Raw genomic sequence first — 18,746 nt, 5'->3', positions numbered from 1 at the left:
TGGGTTTCTATGAAGGTGTTTTGTAGATATAACAGAAATCCATTATCTTAGTCAGGATAAATTATATAGTCAACAGCCATAAGAGCAGATCTGAGGCCTCTCTGAAGAATAAAAAATTCCACCTGTGGGCAGCAGCTCCAGCTTGTGCTACGACTTCAAGCCTGCCCTCCAGATTTGAGATTTGCCTTGTCAGCTCCATAATCGCGTAAACAATTCCTCTCGATAAATCTTTTAATATATATCTCTTGCCTACTTGTCCTGCCTCCCTGGGGAGCACTGACTGATACAGATAGAATTTTAAAATGTCACAGAGACAGACAGGAGCCAGACTGTGCTGGATAAGGAAGGTCATGGTAAGGATTTTAAGTATTCAAATCCATTGGCAATTTATGCAGCTGAATAATATAATTGAGACTAAAAATAAGTATGTAAAAGTAATTTGGGCTATTCCGTGTGAAGGCATTTGAGATGTGCAAAAATGGAGGCAAAGGGACCAATTAGGAGGCCACTGGTATGTCTAGACAAGAGATGATGGTGTTTGAATTAGAATATTAGTAATGGATTTTTGAGAGAGGTGCTCTCATTTTTGATAAATCTTGGAGTTGAGCTAATGGGCCTGCAGATAGATTTGGCAGCTCTGAAGAATGAGAGAAAGCAAGAGATCAAAGATAGTACCGGGTCTCTGACCTAAGCAATTGGGGTTGATGATGGTGCCATTCATTCTCAATGACAACAAAATAGAGAATCTGACTCCTCAGGTCAAAAAACAAACAAAATTTACCCTTTTGCACTGTTAGTGGGAATGCAGATTGATGCAGCCAATAAGGAAAGCAGTATGGAGGTACCTCAAAAAATTAAAAAAGGATCTACCTTTTGACCCTATGATCCTACTTTTGGGAATATATTCGAAGGAATCCAAAACACTAATTTAGAAGAACATAAGCACCCTTATGTTCATTGCAGCATCATTTACAATTGCCAAGATATGGAAGCAGCCCAAGTGGCCATCAGTAGATGAGTGGATAAAACAACTATGGGACATTTACACAATGGAATTCTACTCGGCAGTAAAAAAGAAGAAAATTTTACCCTTTGTGTCCACAGTGTGGATGGACCTACAGAACATTATGCTAAGTGAAAAAAGCGAGTCAGAGAAAGACAAATACCATATGATTTCACACATACATGGAATCTAATGAACTAACTGAACTAACAAGGAAAATGGAAACAGCCTCACAGAATGAAAGCAGGTGACAGCTAGTGGGGGGGAGGGGAAGGGGGAGAGACTGAGCAAAAAGGAAAAAGAACTCAGGGACAAGGACAACAGTGTGGTGATTGCTGGGGGGAGGAGGGTATAAGGGGACTAAATAGTAATGGAAAAAATAAAGATTAAATTTAAAAATAAACTAAGCATTAAAAAAAGAATATGACAACATTCTTTCAGCCCAGGGTTATGTGGACTCAAGATTCTACAACTGCTTCAGATTTCACGGTTGTTCTACCATTTGGAGAACCCAGAATCAAAGTGACATCCAAATCCATCACATTTACACCCACATCTCAAGTGTGAGCTCTTGAAGACAGTCACTGTTTTTGATGACATAGTTGATTCCTGGGCAGAAGTGGCTGGTGTAGGGCTCATACCTTCATGGATTTCTTCAGCTGCTTTGCGTCGAACACTGCTGGCGGAGTCACAAGGGCCACCATGAGATGCTCAAAGTGGCCAGAGAGATCGCCTTTCAAGTCATCTTTCAGTTTCTAAAATAACAAAAACCCTGAAAGGTAAGGGTGACATATCCTTTCTTTCTGTTTCTCTAAGTCACCTAGTGGAAGATGAGCATATGTAACAATTCAGACAAAAACGTGCCTATCCACAGGGAATACACAGACATGGTGGAAATATTTCTGTGGATATTAATCTGCATTTTATGATTGTTTCCAAATTGTTCTTCTGTATTAGAGAAGGTTTGCTAAAGAAGTGGAGGGAGGTTCCATGAGTGCCACAAATAGAACTATGTATTAAAATGCATTTTCTAGGTCCTTGATACTCCCAATGCTTAGATTGGGGTGAGGAAAGAGGAAGAGGGGGAGGAGCCCTATAATTCACACCCAGCTTCACTGTTAGCAGTTCTCTTCCTGTCTTGCTTCTCAGTGGCTGCCCAAGAGCTTCAAAGAGCAGAGGGAAGACAATGGTTGGTCCTTTGCCTTCCATAAGAGTGTTGAACTAGGAAGCATCAAGGGCAGTTTATGGTGACAACAGCAAGGGAAACCCTAAATGTGGCAATGGGGAGGGCATTACTCATTGATATTGTCCTTTAATGCTGTTTCCAGACATAATATAAGGATGGTCCATCACCCCTACTTGAAGGCAGGTAATATGGTTTCTAGTTCCAATATTCAGGGAAGGGTTACTGAATATTTTTCCTGCTCTTGATGATTTTCAGCTCTGAAACAGAGGCTGGCAGCTTCTCTGACGGCTATGGCAATGCGGGTACAGACCATTGTCTTGGGGCCAGGGGGTGGGGGCATGCTCCTGCATGTAAATTGCATGCAAATGGATGGATTGGAGCCATAGTCACTAGCTCTGCTTTAATTGCCACAGGGTGTTTCCTTTCTAAATGCTAAACTCCACCACCATCTGTCCTCAACCCAAGTCTTTCCAACTGAATCTTATTTTACAGGCTCTCATTCTATCCCACTGTGAGAAATGCTTCTCACTTTTCACCTCCATCCTTCCTCTCTGTTTTGCAAATCCTGAAAGGTCAATGGATCATTCACATTCCCTATTCATGAGTGTGTTGCTTTGCCTAGAAGCTTGGCAATTCATTTATTTAATTCGACAACTGTTTACTGGGCGCCTGCTCTATGTTATGCATTCAAAGTCGGTTAGACACAATCCTTACAGCGAGAACATTATGCTCTAATGGAAAAAATAGAAATATTCAAATACAAAATTGCAATATAATATGTTAAGTATCTGACAAAGCGTGAAGATTAGGTATCTGAGAAGGATCTCTGAGTGGGGCCTCGGGGCTGTCCGAGCCGCCTTTGCACAGGCCCTAGACACTGGATTCTCACCTGGCCCCGGCAGCCTGACTGGTCTATTACCATGCTTTCCCCTCCACAGTTCACTAGCTATGACAGCTAAAATAATCTTTTAAAACTATTTTACTTCTTATTAATCCCTTGCTTACAATCCCCCAGTGGTTCTCTATTGTACTTAGAATAAAATCTAAACCCTGTACCAAGACTCCAAGGCCCAGCATGTTCTAAATGTCTCTCCAACCTTACCTCTTCCCTCTTCTCCCCTTGACTTCCTACACTGCTGCCTGTTGGGGAACTCTTTCTACTGCTTAAACAGTTCCACCTTGACTTTGCCTCGGGGCTTTTGCCTTCTGCACCTTCTATCTGAAACACTCTTCTCTCCAGATCAAGCAGAGCAGAAACCTTGGTACTCAGTTAGTGCAAAGTGAGGTAACAACCAATCACTGGCATTTCTTTACCACCCAACCTAAAGGAGCCACTCACCAGTCATTCTCTATCAGTTATCTCATGTTAATTCTTTCATGGCACTCAACAACATCTGAATTCATTTTACTTACTTATTTATTATTTTTCTAATAAAATGTTAGCTAATAGAATGTTAGCTCCATGAAAGAAGAGAGGATCTGCTTTTTATACCAGGGGATCTCCGGTGTCTAGGGCATCTTCTGACTCAGAGTCTCACCCAACTCCTGACAGAGTAGTTTATTATTGAACAAATAAAGTATCTGAAGAAAAAGACACATGTTCTTATATATTAGTTCTTAATATAGTTTCTTGTACTTAGTAAGTTTTCATTTGTTGAATGAATTAAACCTATAATTACATACACAGGTTAAAGATGAAAGAGAAATTAAGCTAATCTAAGAGCACACTGATCAGATAACTCGTCACACAGTTACCACTTTGTTGTGGGGAGGGCGCCTTCTTGTGCATTGGAGGATGTGTCGCAGCATGCCTGCCCTCTGCCCACTGGTTATGATCATCAAAATGTCTAGAGACGTTGCCAAATATTCCCTGGAGAGCAAAATCATTCCTGGCTTAGAGCCACCCATCAAAGACAACCTTCCTTATTAATCAACAGATAAAGAAATTGTGGCCCAGAAAGATCAAATAACATGTCCAAGACTATTCAGCCAGTTACAGGCCAAACCAGGACTCATATCCCAGGCTGTCGACTGGACACCCAGTCGACACTCGGCTGTTACACCCAGTCTGTTACATTCGGCTTCAAACACACGATCCGTGGGCACAGTCCCACGGGAACATCCCTGCTCCATCAGCGATTAGCTCTTTGCTGCCTGTGTTAATGAAAACCTACCTTCCCATATGCTGTTTCATATTCCTTCACAATCAGCTGCCGCTGTGCACTCGACCTCTCAGTCAGAATGCTGATGAGCGTTTTCTCGTCAGTTCCTAAATGAAACAAAAAATAATTTTACTCACCATCAGCCCAAGGATGCTTAATATCTGTCATGAGCAAAAGCAAAGTGACTAATGACCTAAAACAAATGCGGACAGGAAGGCATTTTAATTTTTAATTTCCAGGTTATTGTCAGGTTGAAATTTTTATCTCTTTGTTTGCTTGGCTTTTGGAAGAGGAAATTGACTTTATTGGGATAGTTTTGGGGGAAGAAAACAATCATGGCCTAAATATTCCTCCGACAGAGGGAGGGGCAGAAGGAATACACCACTTCCGGAGTAGGTATTTTCACCGGAATGCGGTTCACTTCCTACCTTGCCACCTTTTCCCTCTTTATTATCTCCAAGTATTATTATACTTGATGTCAAGATCTCCTTTCCTCTAGAAAAATAGGAACTGGCATTCATTGAGAACCTACCATGTATTAGGCCCCTCTTAGTTATTGTCGTATTTAACATTCACAGGGGCCCTGGGCAGTAGGTATGGTTAGGCTGTCTGAAAGATGAAGAGACTATTGGAAAACTTGCCTCACTCGCCAAAGTCATGCAGCTTTAAGTGGTGCAGCAGGATTTCAACCCAAATCACTGACTCCAAAACATACCTTTCTCTCTGGTCCATACCTCTTTCAGGCATTCCACACCTATATACTTAACCACCTGAGTAAAGAATAACATCAGGCCAGGGCTGATGCTGGCCTGCCCCCCAAACACCTCAAGATCACTAGTTTCTCAGTAACTATAGTATTAAGATAATGTGGGAGTCATGTTAGCTTCCTTAGCAGGAGAGGACTATGCCTGTGCTGGGGAGCTATGAGCTGTCCTGCATGTGTTGGGACCGCATGACTAGAATGACATAAAATGTCAACTGGAATGCTAGGCTTGACTTCGCTGTGTTGAAGTGAACCCCACGTATCTTGACTGTTGTGCCCACGGCAATCAACGGTGCACACTCATTGATGGGGCAAAAGAAACTGTACTTAGTTAGCTACTGAGACTCCCATTGAAAGATGCTGCCCCACTGTACCTCTGGTCTTGAATTCTTCTGTACAGTTAAGACAACAAAGAATTAGATGCAAGCCCAGCTGTGTTCTATGAGTCTGGTTATTAACTTGGACCTGTAATGGCATCTGTGCTGGTGCATGACTAGACACATCTAACTGCACAAGTACCTCAAACTCAGCATGCGCCAGACTGAGTTCATTCTACTTCCTCCCTAACTTTTCTATCATTCTGTTCTCTTGTCAACGACACACTATGGATGCAGTCATCTAACTAGAATCCTAGGAGTCATCCTATACACCTGTCTTCTCTTTCCTCCCTACACTGCAGCAATCATCTGCATCTCTTGAGTCTGCCCTCTCCTCTGCCACTGTGTGCTCACTGCATATTGCCAAGAAACTTCAACAGCCTCCTATCTTGACCCCTTTATAATTCATACCTTATATTACTGCTTAACTAAAGTTTTAAAGAATGTGTCTGATCATATTGATCTCTGGGCTGCAATCATAATGGCTCTCTGTAACCTTCAGGATGAAGTTTATACCTTTTCATACACCAGGTCATGAAGATCTAGCTCAGACAGATGCTTTCTGGAGTCTGTTTTAGCATCTGACTACACAGGACAATCACTGACTAATGCCAGGAGAAGCTGCCATACATCATGAATCTGCTTACTGTGAGAAAATTCGGATTTCTCTGGGGAGCAACCATCTTGACCCTTGGTGCAGCAGAAACCTGAACCCAAACCTCAGACTCGAAAATATGTATGTCCCTTTCTGGTCCATATGTATCTCAAGCATTTCCGACCCATATACTCAATAAAATTTATTATAACCAACATGAGAAGAGAACCACAGATTGAAAGGAGATATCTTCATGGCCTATGTTTTTTTTAAAAAGTTCAATATCCAGAATTTATAGCCAAAAGTCCTGGCAATCATGAAGAAGATAATCCAACTAAAAATGGATAAAAGATATGAAGAAGTCCATCACAGAAGAGGAAGCAACAAGAAATGATGCTTAACCACATCAGTCTGCGGGTGTGCAGGACTGAACACACGTGCAGAACGAGGCGTAGTTCTAGCCCCACCCAGTTGGACGAACTGAACAGTCTGATCTTAGCAAGTACTGGTGGGACTACGGAGCAACAGGAAATTTCATGCAGTCCAGCTAGGAGTGCTAATTTCTATATCCATTTCAGAGAGCAGTTTGGCAAAATATTTAACTTGAAGATGAATATCTTCAACCTAGAAATTCTAATTGTTTTATACTAGAGAAATTCTAGCAAGTGTGCATACAAGACATAAGCAGGAATATTCCATGCAGCATTTTTATATTGTAATAGAAAAGAATTGTAGGCAACTCAAACATATCATATTACTTATGATATAGTAATTCAATGGACTACTATGCAGTTTAATGAACTAGAGCTAAATAAATCAACATGGACAAATCTCAAAAATGTTAAGGGATATAAAGCTGCAGAAGAATGTATACAGTATGATTTCAATTTCTACTGTTCAATACCATGCTAAACAATATGTGCATATATATGTAGTTATGAAATTACAAGTTTCATGGGAATAACCTTTAATTTAGGACAGTGTTTCTCTCTATCCTAAAGAACTGGCAGGGACCGTATCTGTAACAATTTACAACGTTGATGACAATTACTGTTGTTGGTAGCAGTGACAGTGATAGTAGTGTTTACTACTAAGTAAATATGGCAAATTTTAAGATTTAATAAAACTGGGTTCCCTATACTTTTCCTCATTATTTCACAATTTTAAGTCTCTGACAAGTTCTATAACTGAGTAAGCCCACGTGGGCAGGCTGAACCATTTCACTTTTAGATTGTAAAATATAATCTACTTTGCTTCAAGAGGAAGAAAGGAACTGTAAAGCACTACTCACCAATTCCTCTGATTGCCTTACGAATCGCTTCAGCATCCACGGACGGGCTAAAGCCTGGATAATCTCGCACTGTCCCTCGATTTCCCACCTGGAAGGAAATATTTCAAAGTCCCAGTTCAAAATGACACCTTTGTTGCTAATACACATGCCTATTCCCATGTATATACTGGGAACGCAGCAAACCCACAATCTGCACCCCGTCCTCTCCCTTCAGGAGGGCTCACAAGAGCTGCAGGCTGTGTGCCATCTACCACATACATAATGGGCCTCTCCTTTTCTCCTCCTGTCTAACAAGTTAGAAATATAAGTTGTATTAATCTGGAAGCTCTGAAGAATATTTGCCGTAAAGTGGCATCTGCATCAAAGCAGGGGAACGTGGGGATTTCCTACATCCTCTTTGTTTTCTGGTGATAACTCAGGGCCCTTCCCTGCATCACACACAGAAGTAATTGTGCTTTACAGACTTCAAGATGTGTTAATTAATGCTGACCGAGGCCCCTGGGGAACCCTGCATTAAAGGATCTATAAATGAAAACCCCATCAGGACTGCCTGTTGTTCAGCTTTGTTTAATGGATGTGCAACCGTGGCTGACACATTCTCTTCAGAAGCTCCACAGACAGGGATCTTCAGGAATGGCATGGAAATGAAAAATGCCATGGCGCTAATTTTAGACACATAAGTCAGAAACATGTCAGGAAGCTGGGAAAGACCGTTCCACGGGAAGAATAAAACATCTTAAAACTGCTTAAGAGACTACAGAACAGCCACAAGACGTTGAGAAAATCCAAGTAAACATATATGGTATTTTCTAACTCTTTGAACAAAAGCTTGTCTTTACGGTAATAATATTGGGTTTTAAACTGATTTTCTTATCCTATTACTGAATAATATTGGCTTTCTCATTTTGTGTTACTATGGCTTCATCTAGGTTCTCCTGAAGTGTTTAATATTTTCATGAAAAGATATTATCTTGTCACATTAATGTGATAGAAAATTAATGTTCTGGCACAGTGAAAAATGATAGCCCATTGCTTTAATAGATTAGATGGAACAATTTGTTTCAATACAATCAAACATCATTTAATCTTACAGCGTCCAAAATAAAGAGCTGTGATTCTAAGAAAGTAATTACGACGAGTCAGAAACGAGATGTGAACGTGCCTGATCTACAGGCACTGTAAGGACCGAGTCACTTCAACACTCTCACTGGGCATTCACTCTCTCCAGCGCCTAACACTCCACGGATTCCCAGAGCCAGCTGGCGTCATTCCAGTTTCACCCACCCAGAGGCTCTTTGCATTTATCTTAAGAGTCCAGCTTCCAAAGTGTGGCACTGTAGAGGAACCACTACAATATTATAGCATTTGAGGGCTGCGTGCCCAGCACTGTGCCAGGCACTTTACATACATTAAGTGTGACCTGCATAACAGTCCTGATGAATGAGGAAACGTGACACATGTCACATACAAGACACCAAGATTTAAGAAGGTTGGAGAGTTTGCTCAAGTCCACAGAGCTAGCTAAGCAGCAGCATCTGAATTTGAAAGTGGTCATGACCGTTGCAGCCCATTCCCAGTCTTTCTGGAAATCGGGCCTCTGAAGCACCTGGAGTGATTCTCTAGCATGCCTGTGGCCAGGCCCTGTCACAGACGCTCTGAATCACAGCCCTTAGAAATAAGGTGTTGAGGCAGACTTGGCACATTTAAGAAGCTCCCCAGGTGATTCAGTGCCATGCAGGTAAGTACAGTTGCTTCTGAGCACAAAAGACAAAACTGTGGTCTGATTCTCATTATTCATGAAGCATAAAAACTGAGGGTTTCCAGTCTAACCGTGATCTTTCCACTGCCCTGTACTACCTACTCTTCAAACTATGCTGAAATTCCAATGTGCAAAATCAGAGAAAAGAAATTCCCAATGGGTTATGCAACTTGACACCTAGTAAGAATTAAGTGGGAAGGAACTACTCATTTAATTGAAAGAAAAAAACTGAACACCACACACACACACACACACACACACACACACACACACCCCAGACTGGAGAAATGGCACTGGCCTCCTGAAGTGGCATCTCAGCGCTTTCAAGTGCTTCAGTTATTTAGTGAGCTGTATTGTTTACTTGATGGACTTGATTGCCCAGAATGTTCAGAAATATTTACATGACTTATGAAAAAAAATTTACAGTAACAGAAATTGATAATACATGCCAGGGAGTGAACCAAGTACTTTATAGACAATTTATATAACTTTTACAATGACCTTAACAAGGTGGGGGGGGTGTTATTATTTCCATTTTAAAATGGAAGAAACTCAATTTGGGAGAAGTTATTTGCTTAACATAACTCTGCTACTAAGGGCAGCCCCGGAATTTGAACCCTTCCCCTTGTGTCTGAAATGCCCTGTGCTCTGCACCACATCACAGTGCCTATCAGGATGCCGCAGAATGGGTCTCAAAGTGGGGTTCCTGGATCAGTCAGGAGCGGCAGCATCAGCTGTACCTGGGAACTTATTAGCAATGCAGATCCTCAGGCCCCACTCCAGTCTTAGAAATCAACAGCTATGGGGCTCAGACTCAGGACTGGTGTTTTAAACAAGGGCCCCCAGGTGATTCTCCTGCATTCTAACGTTTAAAACCCACTGCTGTATTTAGTCTCAACAGCTTGGGGAACCCAAGCAAAAATGAGCAAACGAGCCCTGGATTCTTTTGTGGGTGTGGAAGGAGAATTTGATGATGAGCTCATTATTTCAGGAATGTTGGCACTTCTGCAGACAAACAAAACTGTTTGCGTTGCCTGCTTCATTGCAGGCTTTCTTCCTCGACATTTAAATTACTAACAAATATTGGACAGTTTATTTTCAATAATTTCGCCCCCCTAACAGTCAGTGCTAGTGTAGGACACTGCACGAATATTTGTCCAAGTCTTTTCAAAAAAGTAATATTTAGTCAGATTTCCATCCACATCCCTTCAACACATTTAGTTGCTTTCCTTTTCTCAAACTTGACCTTCAGATGCCCCCAAAGAAAAAATGATCCTGAAACCAGCTGGAAAAGAAATTACAGCAAATAATGTGTAAATAAATGGGGAAACAACAGGAGCTCTTTACGTTGGTAAAAATCGCTGCTACTTAATATGGGCCAAGTACTGTGCTGACCATGTTTCCAGTACTAGCTCATTCAATCCTCACAATAAAATTAAAATGTAGATACTATAATAAATTGTATTCACGGATGAGAATGAAACTGATGCTTAGGTAACTTGCCCAAGTTCACAGCCAGCAAGCGATCACTCTCATCAATTTTTGCTGCCAATTGCTAAGCTAGGCAGCATCTCTCCTGAACCACCTTCTTCATGCCAATATGATTTTCCCTGATGCTCTAAAACTGTCTTTTGGAGGTCAGACATAGCACACGAGGCACTGAAGCCACACACATGGCCAAGCTGGGCCTGGGGATCTGTTTGCTACAACCCCTGAGAGAGGCCAGTCTGTGCTTGACCCATGAAAGCCAATGGTACCTATTTCTTCATGCAAAGGCAGTGGGTTTGCAACAAGGTAAACATTAACATTATAGAAGAATGAATGAAAAAGGTGAACACAAGGTGCCCATCCTGTTTAAATGTGTTGAAACATATTTAAAGCCAAATACTCCAGACCAAGAAGAGCAGCTGCTGCAGGTAGGCGTGGCAAGTGAGTGAGAGCCGAATCACTCCTCCCTTCGTAAAGCCCTGTGAAGGTCATATCCAAAAATGAAGCTTTCAAATCAGTGCCTCACGGAAACTGCCAGGACTCGGGACCTCTCCAAGAGCCAAGGAAAAATGATCATTCTCTGCTCAATCAATGTCAAACAGTCTGGTTATGAAGGTTTATGATAAAAGGAAAACTGAAGTAGACTGAAAAAATAAAGCAATCAAAACTTGGAAAATGTAAGATTTCTCTTTCAATTTTTCAACTAAAAGGTGATTTTCAAAACCAAAGAAAGTTTACCATGAAAGGCCCTGGAATGAAATATAGTCAAGTAAGGCAGGTGTTGTGGGCTGAACTGTGTCCCTCCCCAAAAGATATGTTGATGTCCTAATTCACAGGACTTCGGAATGTGGACCTTTCTGGATATAAGGTTACTGCTGGTGGAATTAGTTAAGATGAGGTTATACTGGAGTAGGGTGGGCCCCTCCTCTGACATAACTGGTGTCCTCAGAAGACAGCTACGTGAAGACAGATGCACACAAGGGGCATGTGATGTCATCACAAAGGGAGGAAGGCGAACACTGGAGCTGTACCAAGGAACACCCGAGATTGCCAGCAGACCACCAGAAGCTAGGAAGTCAACCAAGGATTCCCTTGCCGGTTTCAGAGGGAGCATGCCCCCATCCAATATGCTCGACCTTTAGCCTCCAAAACCGTGAGACAACAAATTTCTGTTGTTCAAACCCATCCAGTTTGTGGCGCTTTGGAATGACCACCTCAGGAAACTCATGCAGCAGGTAAGCTGTCAGAGAAAAGGACTGGTAGCCACAGTGGTCCTGCAGGGCTAATCCTAGGGGTCTGTCGCCTTCTACAGGCTGGCAGGGATCACCGCTAACAGAGGGCTCCCGATCCCCACAGAGGGCTTGCTCTCCACCCAGGGCAGTAAAGAGAGGCAGGGGATGGGAAGCAGACATTGGCAGCCTCAAGGACGCCTGCTAGAAGCGAGGCTGACATTACAGCTTTGTTATGTTAGCAATGCGTCTAAGAGGTCCAAGGGATATGTTTGCATTTCATCTTGTACTTACTCAAAGGAGAAAAATATCCATGCTTGCCAGCTTTGCTTTTTCTGATTTCATCAGGGCGTGACAGAGCAAGAGCAATGGAATGTGATAACAGAGGAGAGTGTGGGGCTGGAGTGGAGAGATAAATGGGATTCCACTAGGGAAGAGAGGGACAAACAGGCAATCCGTGCTGTGTTTCCCAAGAAACCCAGGTTAGAGTAAGGAGGAACTGTGGTGTCACTCAAGGTTAACCTGCTGGACCTCTGTCTCCTCCCTGCTCCTCCTGGCTCCTGGGCCTGTTTCGAGGGTTTCCTATCACTCCAGCTCGAGTTTATTCTCCCCTGTGCCTGACCTTCATAAAACGGGTTCTTCTGAAATGACAAGTCTCTTCGTCTTTTCTTTCCCTCTGGTCCTGCCGTGGGTTATCGCCGCCACTGTCCCTTCTGTATGCAGACAACTCCCACATTTATATCTCCAGCCCAGGCTTCTATTTTGAACATGGGTCTTATATATTGCTCTACTTGATTTACCTGCTTTTTCTCACGTATCAACTCATTATTTCCCTCCAAGCTGATTTCTTCCCCCATGTTATCACGCACATGGTACTCACGTGCATTATAGATATCTGCTCAGTTAACCCTCACCCCCACCCTACCATGACGCCATTTTACAAGGGAGAAGTCTCAGGCACAGAGAGGAAAGGGGCTTGCCTAAGGTCACACAGCCTGCGTGTGTGGCACAGCCAGGGTGTGATCCCAGACAATCCAACTGCAGTCTCTGAGTTCGTCCCCAACCTGCCCCGTCTCTTTAAATGGCCCCACCAACCACCAAAACCTAGGAGTTTCCTTTGATTCCGTCATCACTCTTGCCCTCCAAATCGAACCACCAGCAAGACCTGCTGACATTCTCTGGAAAAGAAAATCTCATGTGCACTTCTCCCCAGCGTCCTTGCGGCTGCTGTCATCCAAGTCACCCTCGCTCTCCTGGACATGGGCATGTGCACTCGTCTCCCTCCCCACATCCTGCCATTTCCCACACAGCAGCCAAGGGATCTGTGAGGGAGCTAAGTCAGGCCGTGGCGTTCCCCTACGGAACACCCTTCTCTGACCTCCTCCGGACACTGAATGGAGTCCAAACTGTGCCGTCCACGTGGCCCGGCAGGGTTACCACCTTGCTCAATGCCCTCACCTGGGAACCACTCTCCCCTTTCCCCATCCCACTTCGGTTCTCTAAGAGCCCAGCTAAATTATGTTTTCTCATCTTAGCGCTTCTGTTTGCCTGTTCCCTCCACCTGGAATGTTTTCCAACTGTCAGTGCCCTGCACTAAGGTCACCTTCTCTGACCGGGCCATCTGCCCACCCATGTGACTGAGCAAGACCTCTCTATTCTCCATCTCAGCACCTTCCCCATCCATGCACTCAGCATTCCGCAATCTCTCTCACCGTTTTCACCTGTGTCTCTGCCTCCTCTAAAATAAAGTTCCAGAGGACAGAGACCTTCTGTTTCAAATACATCCAGCCCCCAGCCTAGTGCGTTGCGTCCAGATAGGGGCTTAATAAGCAACTGCAGATGAGTTTCCCTGGACGTAGATGGAAACCAACGACATCCCAAGGTATGGAATTTCTCCAAGGCCTGTACCCGACAATGGCCTGATGAAGTGACTTCTTTCCAATATTCCACAGCCCAGAAATCTGAGTGATCCTTGTATCCAGGGAGATTTGGGAGGGGGTTTCCCAGTGACCACTTTCAGCACCATGACTACTCCAGGTTTTTCAAAGCTGGTTCCGGAAGCTGGGGTGGACGCCTGGTTCCCAGTGGTTCTGTTCTCTCCAGCTCTCAGGGTTCCTCTGACACAGGCCACAGACCCAGCTGTGTGAACTGGGCTTGAAGCACTGGGCCCCCAGAAAGACTTTACCAACACAAACTTCTTTCTCCGAATAATTTTCACTATTTGTTTGAAGCAGATTATAAATAACTTACAGTCATCTTCTTTTGAGTTATCTAGCACCAGTATCTGAAAATTATATTTTTGTACCACAATCAAAGTCAGGTGCTTAACTTAAAAGAGTTCCAGGCCCAAGTCTCCTGCCGGCCACAGGCTACAAAGGGCTGAAGACTAACGGGGCTACTCTGGCCACGTCCTCAGCTCTGTGCACTTCTAACTTCATCCCCTGGGGGAGACACCTCTGTCTAAGGGACCTACACTCCGCCTGTGGAAGACACAGGGGACTTGGCTCAGTGAAGTGGGAAATCTGGCATCACCCACATCTTCCCAAAGGAGATCGGTGGCTGGCTTGGCAGGACTGGGGGGTGCAGTGGTGACACCCATCCTCGTCCCACTTCATTTCTATGGGAGTGGAAATCCACCTGTGAGGAGGGACTGAGATCAGGGATATTCAGTTTGTAACTTTCTGGGCAGAGCATGTCTTGTATCGATGGCCAAGGTCATTAATACTCACATTACATAATGGCAAAATGCATTATGTTATGAGTTTTGTACGCTTGTGTTTGGGAAGTGACAGTCCTGACAATAAGTTCCTGCAGATTTAAGAATGCTTCCTAAACCTGGATAACAGAAACTCTTGGACAGTCCATGCAAAGGCTATTGAAACTACTGGGATTCTTTGTGGCCCTCAGAGGATCCTGAAGTAACAAGTGTGTGTGTGTGTGTGTGTGTGTGAGAGAGAGAGAGAGAGAGAGAAAGAGAATATGAATTGTAACTCCCCCTCAACCCTGACTGGCTGCCTCCTGTCACTTCACGGGAGTTTTCTTATTGCTCTTTAAATATACCTCTCCCATCTGCCTCAGAGCTTCTCGCCTGCTGATCCCTCTGCCTGGATGTTCTTCCCTATGATATTCTCCCAGCTCACTCTCTGTTGACGTCTTACATATCTGAGCAGGAAAAACACTCCCCATCACTCTCATGATCCACCTCTGCTTTTCTCTGGAGTACTTAGAACTGACTTTATATATTATACATTTCTTTGTTTATCATCTGTCTCCCAGAAGAAAATCAGAGGCATGTAAGCCCTAGGCTTTTTTATTTTTTTCCTCTTTCTCTGCTGTATCCCCAGAGCCTAAAACAGCATCTGGCACATAGTAGATGTTTAGTAAATATTTGTTAAGCGAGTAAGTGAGTAAAAAATGCTTTCTTGTTCTGGGTCTTGCTTTCTTTGGTAATTCTCAAATGCCAGGCAGACTTTTCAAAGCTCCACACTGCATGTCAAGTACCCGACAAATGCATTCTCCACCTTTCCTCAACCCTGTCCACCTGGGGCTGTCACTGCTGGAGGTAAACATGCCTCCAGAACCCGGGGGAGGTGACATGAAGAGTTGAAAATAAAAGGAACAACGATATGGTCACAGAGGAAGGGGCAGGCTTGAAAACTGTTTGCTATTTCCACTTACTCTCTTTTCATTCACGTGAGTCCTCTGTATCACTCTTGTTGTTCAGGACTCTGAAATAGTTTTCTAACTTCTTTGCATCCACGAAAAAATAGACTTTCAGGAGAATCAAATCACCTTTTCCCTTTCACATTCCTTGCTCTCAATGTAAAACTTTTTCTTTCCCTCTCTACCTCTGACTACCAGGCTTCTTCAAAGGCCTCTCATTAGATTGGCAAATTATACTCTTTATTATAACAATGTGAAAGAGGGACCCTCCCTCCTCGGTGGCTGAGCTTGGGTTGGGGAGTGGCAAAGCACGGCTCTCCAATGTTCTTTCCATTCATTCCCAGGAAGCCTCTCTCCTCTCATTCAGGCTATACAGGATCTCTTTCCAGGCTTTGTCCTGAAACAAAGCTCTCATGTTTTGATTAGAAATCCAGGTCTAACCTGTTTTTCATTAACTTCCTGCAGAGAGTCATTTGTATAACTGTCTGAGTGCCAATATTTGTCTAAAGAAGCTTCGGGGAACACGGTTTAAAACACACCAGACAGGAAGTTGCAATCTTGTTGAAGAACACTTCATCAGTATATACTGCTCTGCTTGGGATAGGAAAAGTCTATTTCAATTAAAATAGTTAGAAAGCCAGATTTTCCAGCCCTGAGATGTGGCAGGCAGGAAGGAGACCAGAGGAGAAATTCGGTGCACTCACATGGGTATAACACAGGTGTTCTCCCCGCACGGGTTAAATCTGCATGGGCAGGAGGAGCAAACACACCCGGAAACAAAGGTTTAACAGGATGTCCCCACCAAGGCAAACATGAAACTGGACAGGACTCTCACAGACTCCTGGAAAAAACAGCATCCAGTGCTCAGGGTTGGTGTCATCCATAGGACAGAACTTGAAAGGCAGTACCTTTCCACAATCTGCTCTCACAGTACACATTCCTCTGGTGACAGACACAGCAGGAATGGGAATATGTGTCCTCAGGTGTCAAACTGCACAAACCCAGTTCCCAGAAGAGAGGGAGGGGTGGGGAAGGGAAGCTGTGCTCTCTGATTCCTACTATGGACACATTATCAGGGACTAGATTTTCCCATTAGCAAGTTTCTGCTCCAGATGAACCTTCCCCAGCTCTTCCACCATCAGGAATCCCTTTTATTAATTCTCCATGGGCCCCATGTTTTAAAAGGTTCTGCTGCCACTCTGTAGTTGTTACAAAACATGAACTCGCTTTTCCGTTACTTATTATGAAAGATGTAACTTCCAGTCAGAGCTTCTGGTCAGCATAAGATGAACAGCACCAGTGTTTTTTTAGTAAAAAAAAATAATAAAGAACTATGATGTTTGGAAACTCCATAGACCCCGGAGTACACTGGATATGTGAAGTCTGATGAAGAACATCTGCTCTTTGTCCTGGATTCCAGGCACGTGGGTCCAAAAATTGCAGGAAGTTCCTGGGTGATAAGTATCCTTATTATTATGCTAATGAGTTGACTCATTTGGTGGGGGGGTGCTGGGGGGGGTCCTAAACAGCTTCACCATCAGGGCTGGCCACTAAAAAGACCAACTTTTGACTTGATTACAGGGTTGGCACTTTGAGAAGGGAAGGGGATGGTGGCCAGTGATGTACCGAAGCACACCTATGCAGGGAGAGCCCAGGGAAGGGTCTGCACACTGAGGCTCTCAGGAGCTTCCTAGCCAGTGAGCCCACTGATGTGCGGCGAGTGGCGAGGCTGTGCCCCACAGCTTCATGGGAGCTGGCAAGGAACCTCTGCATCCAGGGCCCTTCCAGACCTCACCCCGTGGGTAGCCTTTAAAATAAAACTGTCATTGTAAGCGTGGCACTTTCAGTGAGTTCTGTGAGTTGTTATAGAGAAATACCAAGCCAAGAGGGTCATGGAAATCCCCAAGCTCATAGCTAATCACTGGGAAATGCAGGTGGCGCTAAGACTTGCAGCTGGCGCCTGAAGTGAGGATGGAGCCATGAAACCGGTGGAGTCTGACAGTGACTGCTGGGAGTGTCAGTTGTGTTGCATCATACCCACGTGGAGTGGGAACGGGGCATTCAGTATATGTTTTTAAATACATGTAAATGCCTAGACCCACAGAATATACACCACCAAGAGTCAGCTGTAATATGGCCTCTGGGTGATGACGCTGTGTCAAGGTAGGTTCGCCAATTACAACAAATGTAGCACTCTGGTGGGCAAAGTTGACAATGGGGAGGCTGCACGTGCGTGGGGGCAGGAGGTAATGGGAAATCTCAGTACTTTCCCTTCAGTTTTGCTGTGAACCTAAAATTGCTCTAAAAAATAAAATCTTAAATGCATGCATAGACATACATATAAACTAGAAAATACTGAAAACAGGAGTGATCAGAAAGATTCTTTTGGGGAAACCATCCGTTGCAGGTAGCTCAGAGAAATCATTCCTGTAAGGAGTGGGGATGCTGTTCATTTGTAATAAATTCAGGCCCAGGAAACAGGCAGACTCTCCTTTACTAAAGCATTTGCAGGGGTACTAATTAGCAAGAACTGTTTTTAGAAAAAAATCACTATATTGAAATGATGATGATTATAATATTTATTGAGTGCTCACTACATGCCAGGCATAGTTAATGCATTTCCACGAACTGATTTAATGCTTACAAACACTAGATGATGTAGGTACTGTTGCTACACCCATTTACAGATGAGGAGGCTGAGAGAGAGACACACTAAGTATTTTGCTCAACATCATACTCAAGAGTCTGCCTTTTAACCAATTAGAGAGCTACGAAAAGAACTGGGATTTGGCTTTCCTGTCTTCATTCTGCTCTCAGGAAAGCCCACTGCAGGGCACTCAGTACTTGCTGCTTCGGTTGTTTAATTACCCTTTGGACAGTACTCTTTCAAAATAAAGTTAATAGCCATCTTATTTATGGCAAGTTATAGTTTTGTGAAACTTCTTTCATCCCTTGGGATGCACACGACTTTAAGGATGTAGAGTGACTGGTGACATAGCCAGGGGAGGTGAATGTGCTCCCCATATGTCTGTGTGTCACAGGGAACTCCTGCCCTGACGTAAGATGGCAGCTGAAAGACGGTAAAAGATATGGGGGGACTGGCAAAAACGGCACAGTAAAAGAGGGGCTGGATATGAGGTCACACAGGAAGCTCCTTGTGGAGCATTTAAAATAAAGGCAGGCTGAGAGAAAAGGTGAAAGCAGTCACATGGTTTGAAAGGGTGTAGATA

The 18,746-nt window shown here is 43.7% G+C and overlaps 1 protein-coding gene across 1 annotated transcript in view; it reads right to left on the bottom strand.

The window, feature by feature from the left end:
* The window catches only part of ANXA3 (annexin A3), a 46,532-nt gene that overhangs the window by 23,889 nt on the left and 3,897 nt on the right, over nt 1–18,746 (bottom strand). The window contains exons 3-5 of the mRNA XM_028506917.2: nt 7,378–7,465; nt 4,364–4,458; nt 1,645–1,758 (exon numbers count right to left, since the gene is read on the bottom strand). Of these exons, the coding sequence (XP_028362718.1) occupies nt 1,645–1,758; nt 4,364–4,458; nt 7,378–7,465 (297 nt within the window). The remainder of the gene's footprint in view (nt 1–1,644; nt 1,759–4,363; nt 4,459–7,377; nt 7,466–18,746) is intronic.

This window comes from Phyllostomus discolor, chromosome 1 (assembly GCF_004126475.2).
Source record: "Phyllostomus discolor isolate MPI-MPIP mPhyDis1 chromosome 1, mPhyDis1.pri.v3, whole genome shotgun sequence".
Lineage (NCBI taxonomy): Eukaryota > Metazoa > Chordata > Mammalia > Chiroptera > Phyllostomidae > Phyllostomus > Phyllostomus discolor.
Note: the sequence above shows the minus strand (reverse complement) of the source record. Positions and strands in the feature narration are given on the sequence as shown.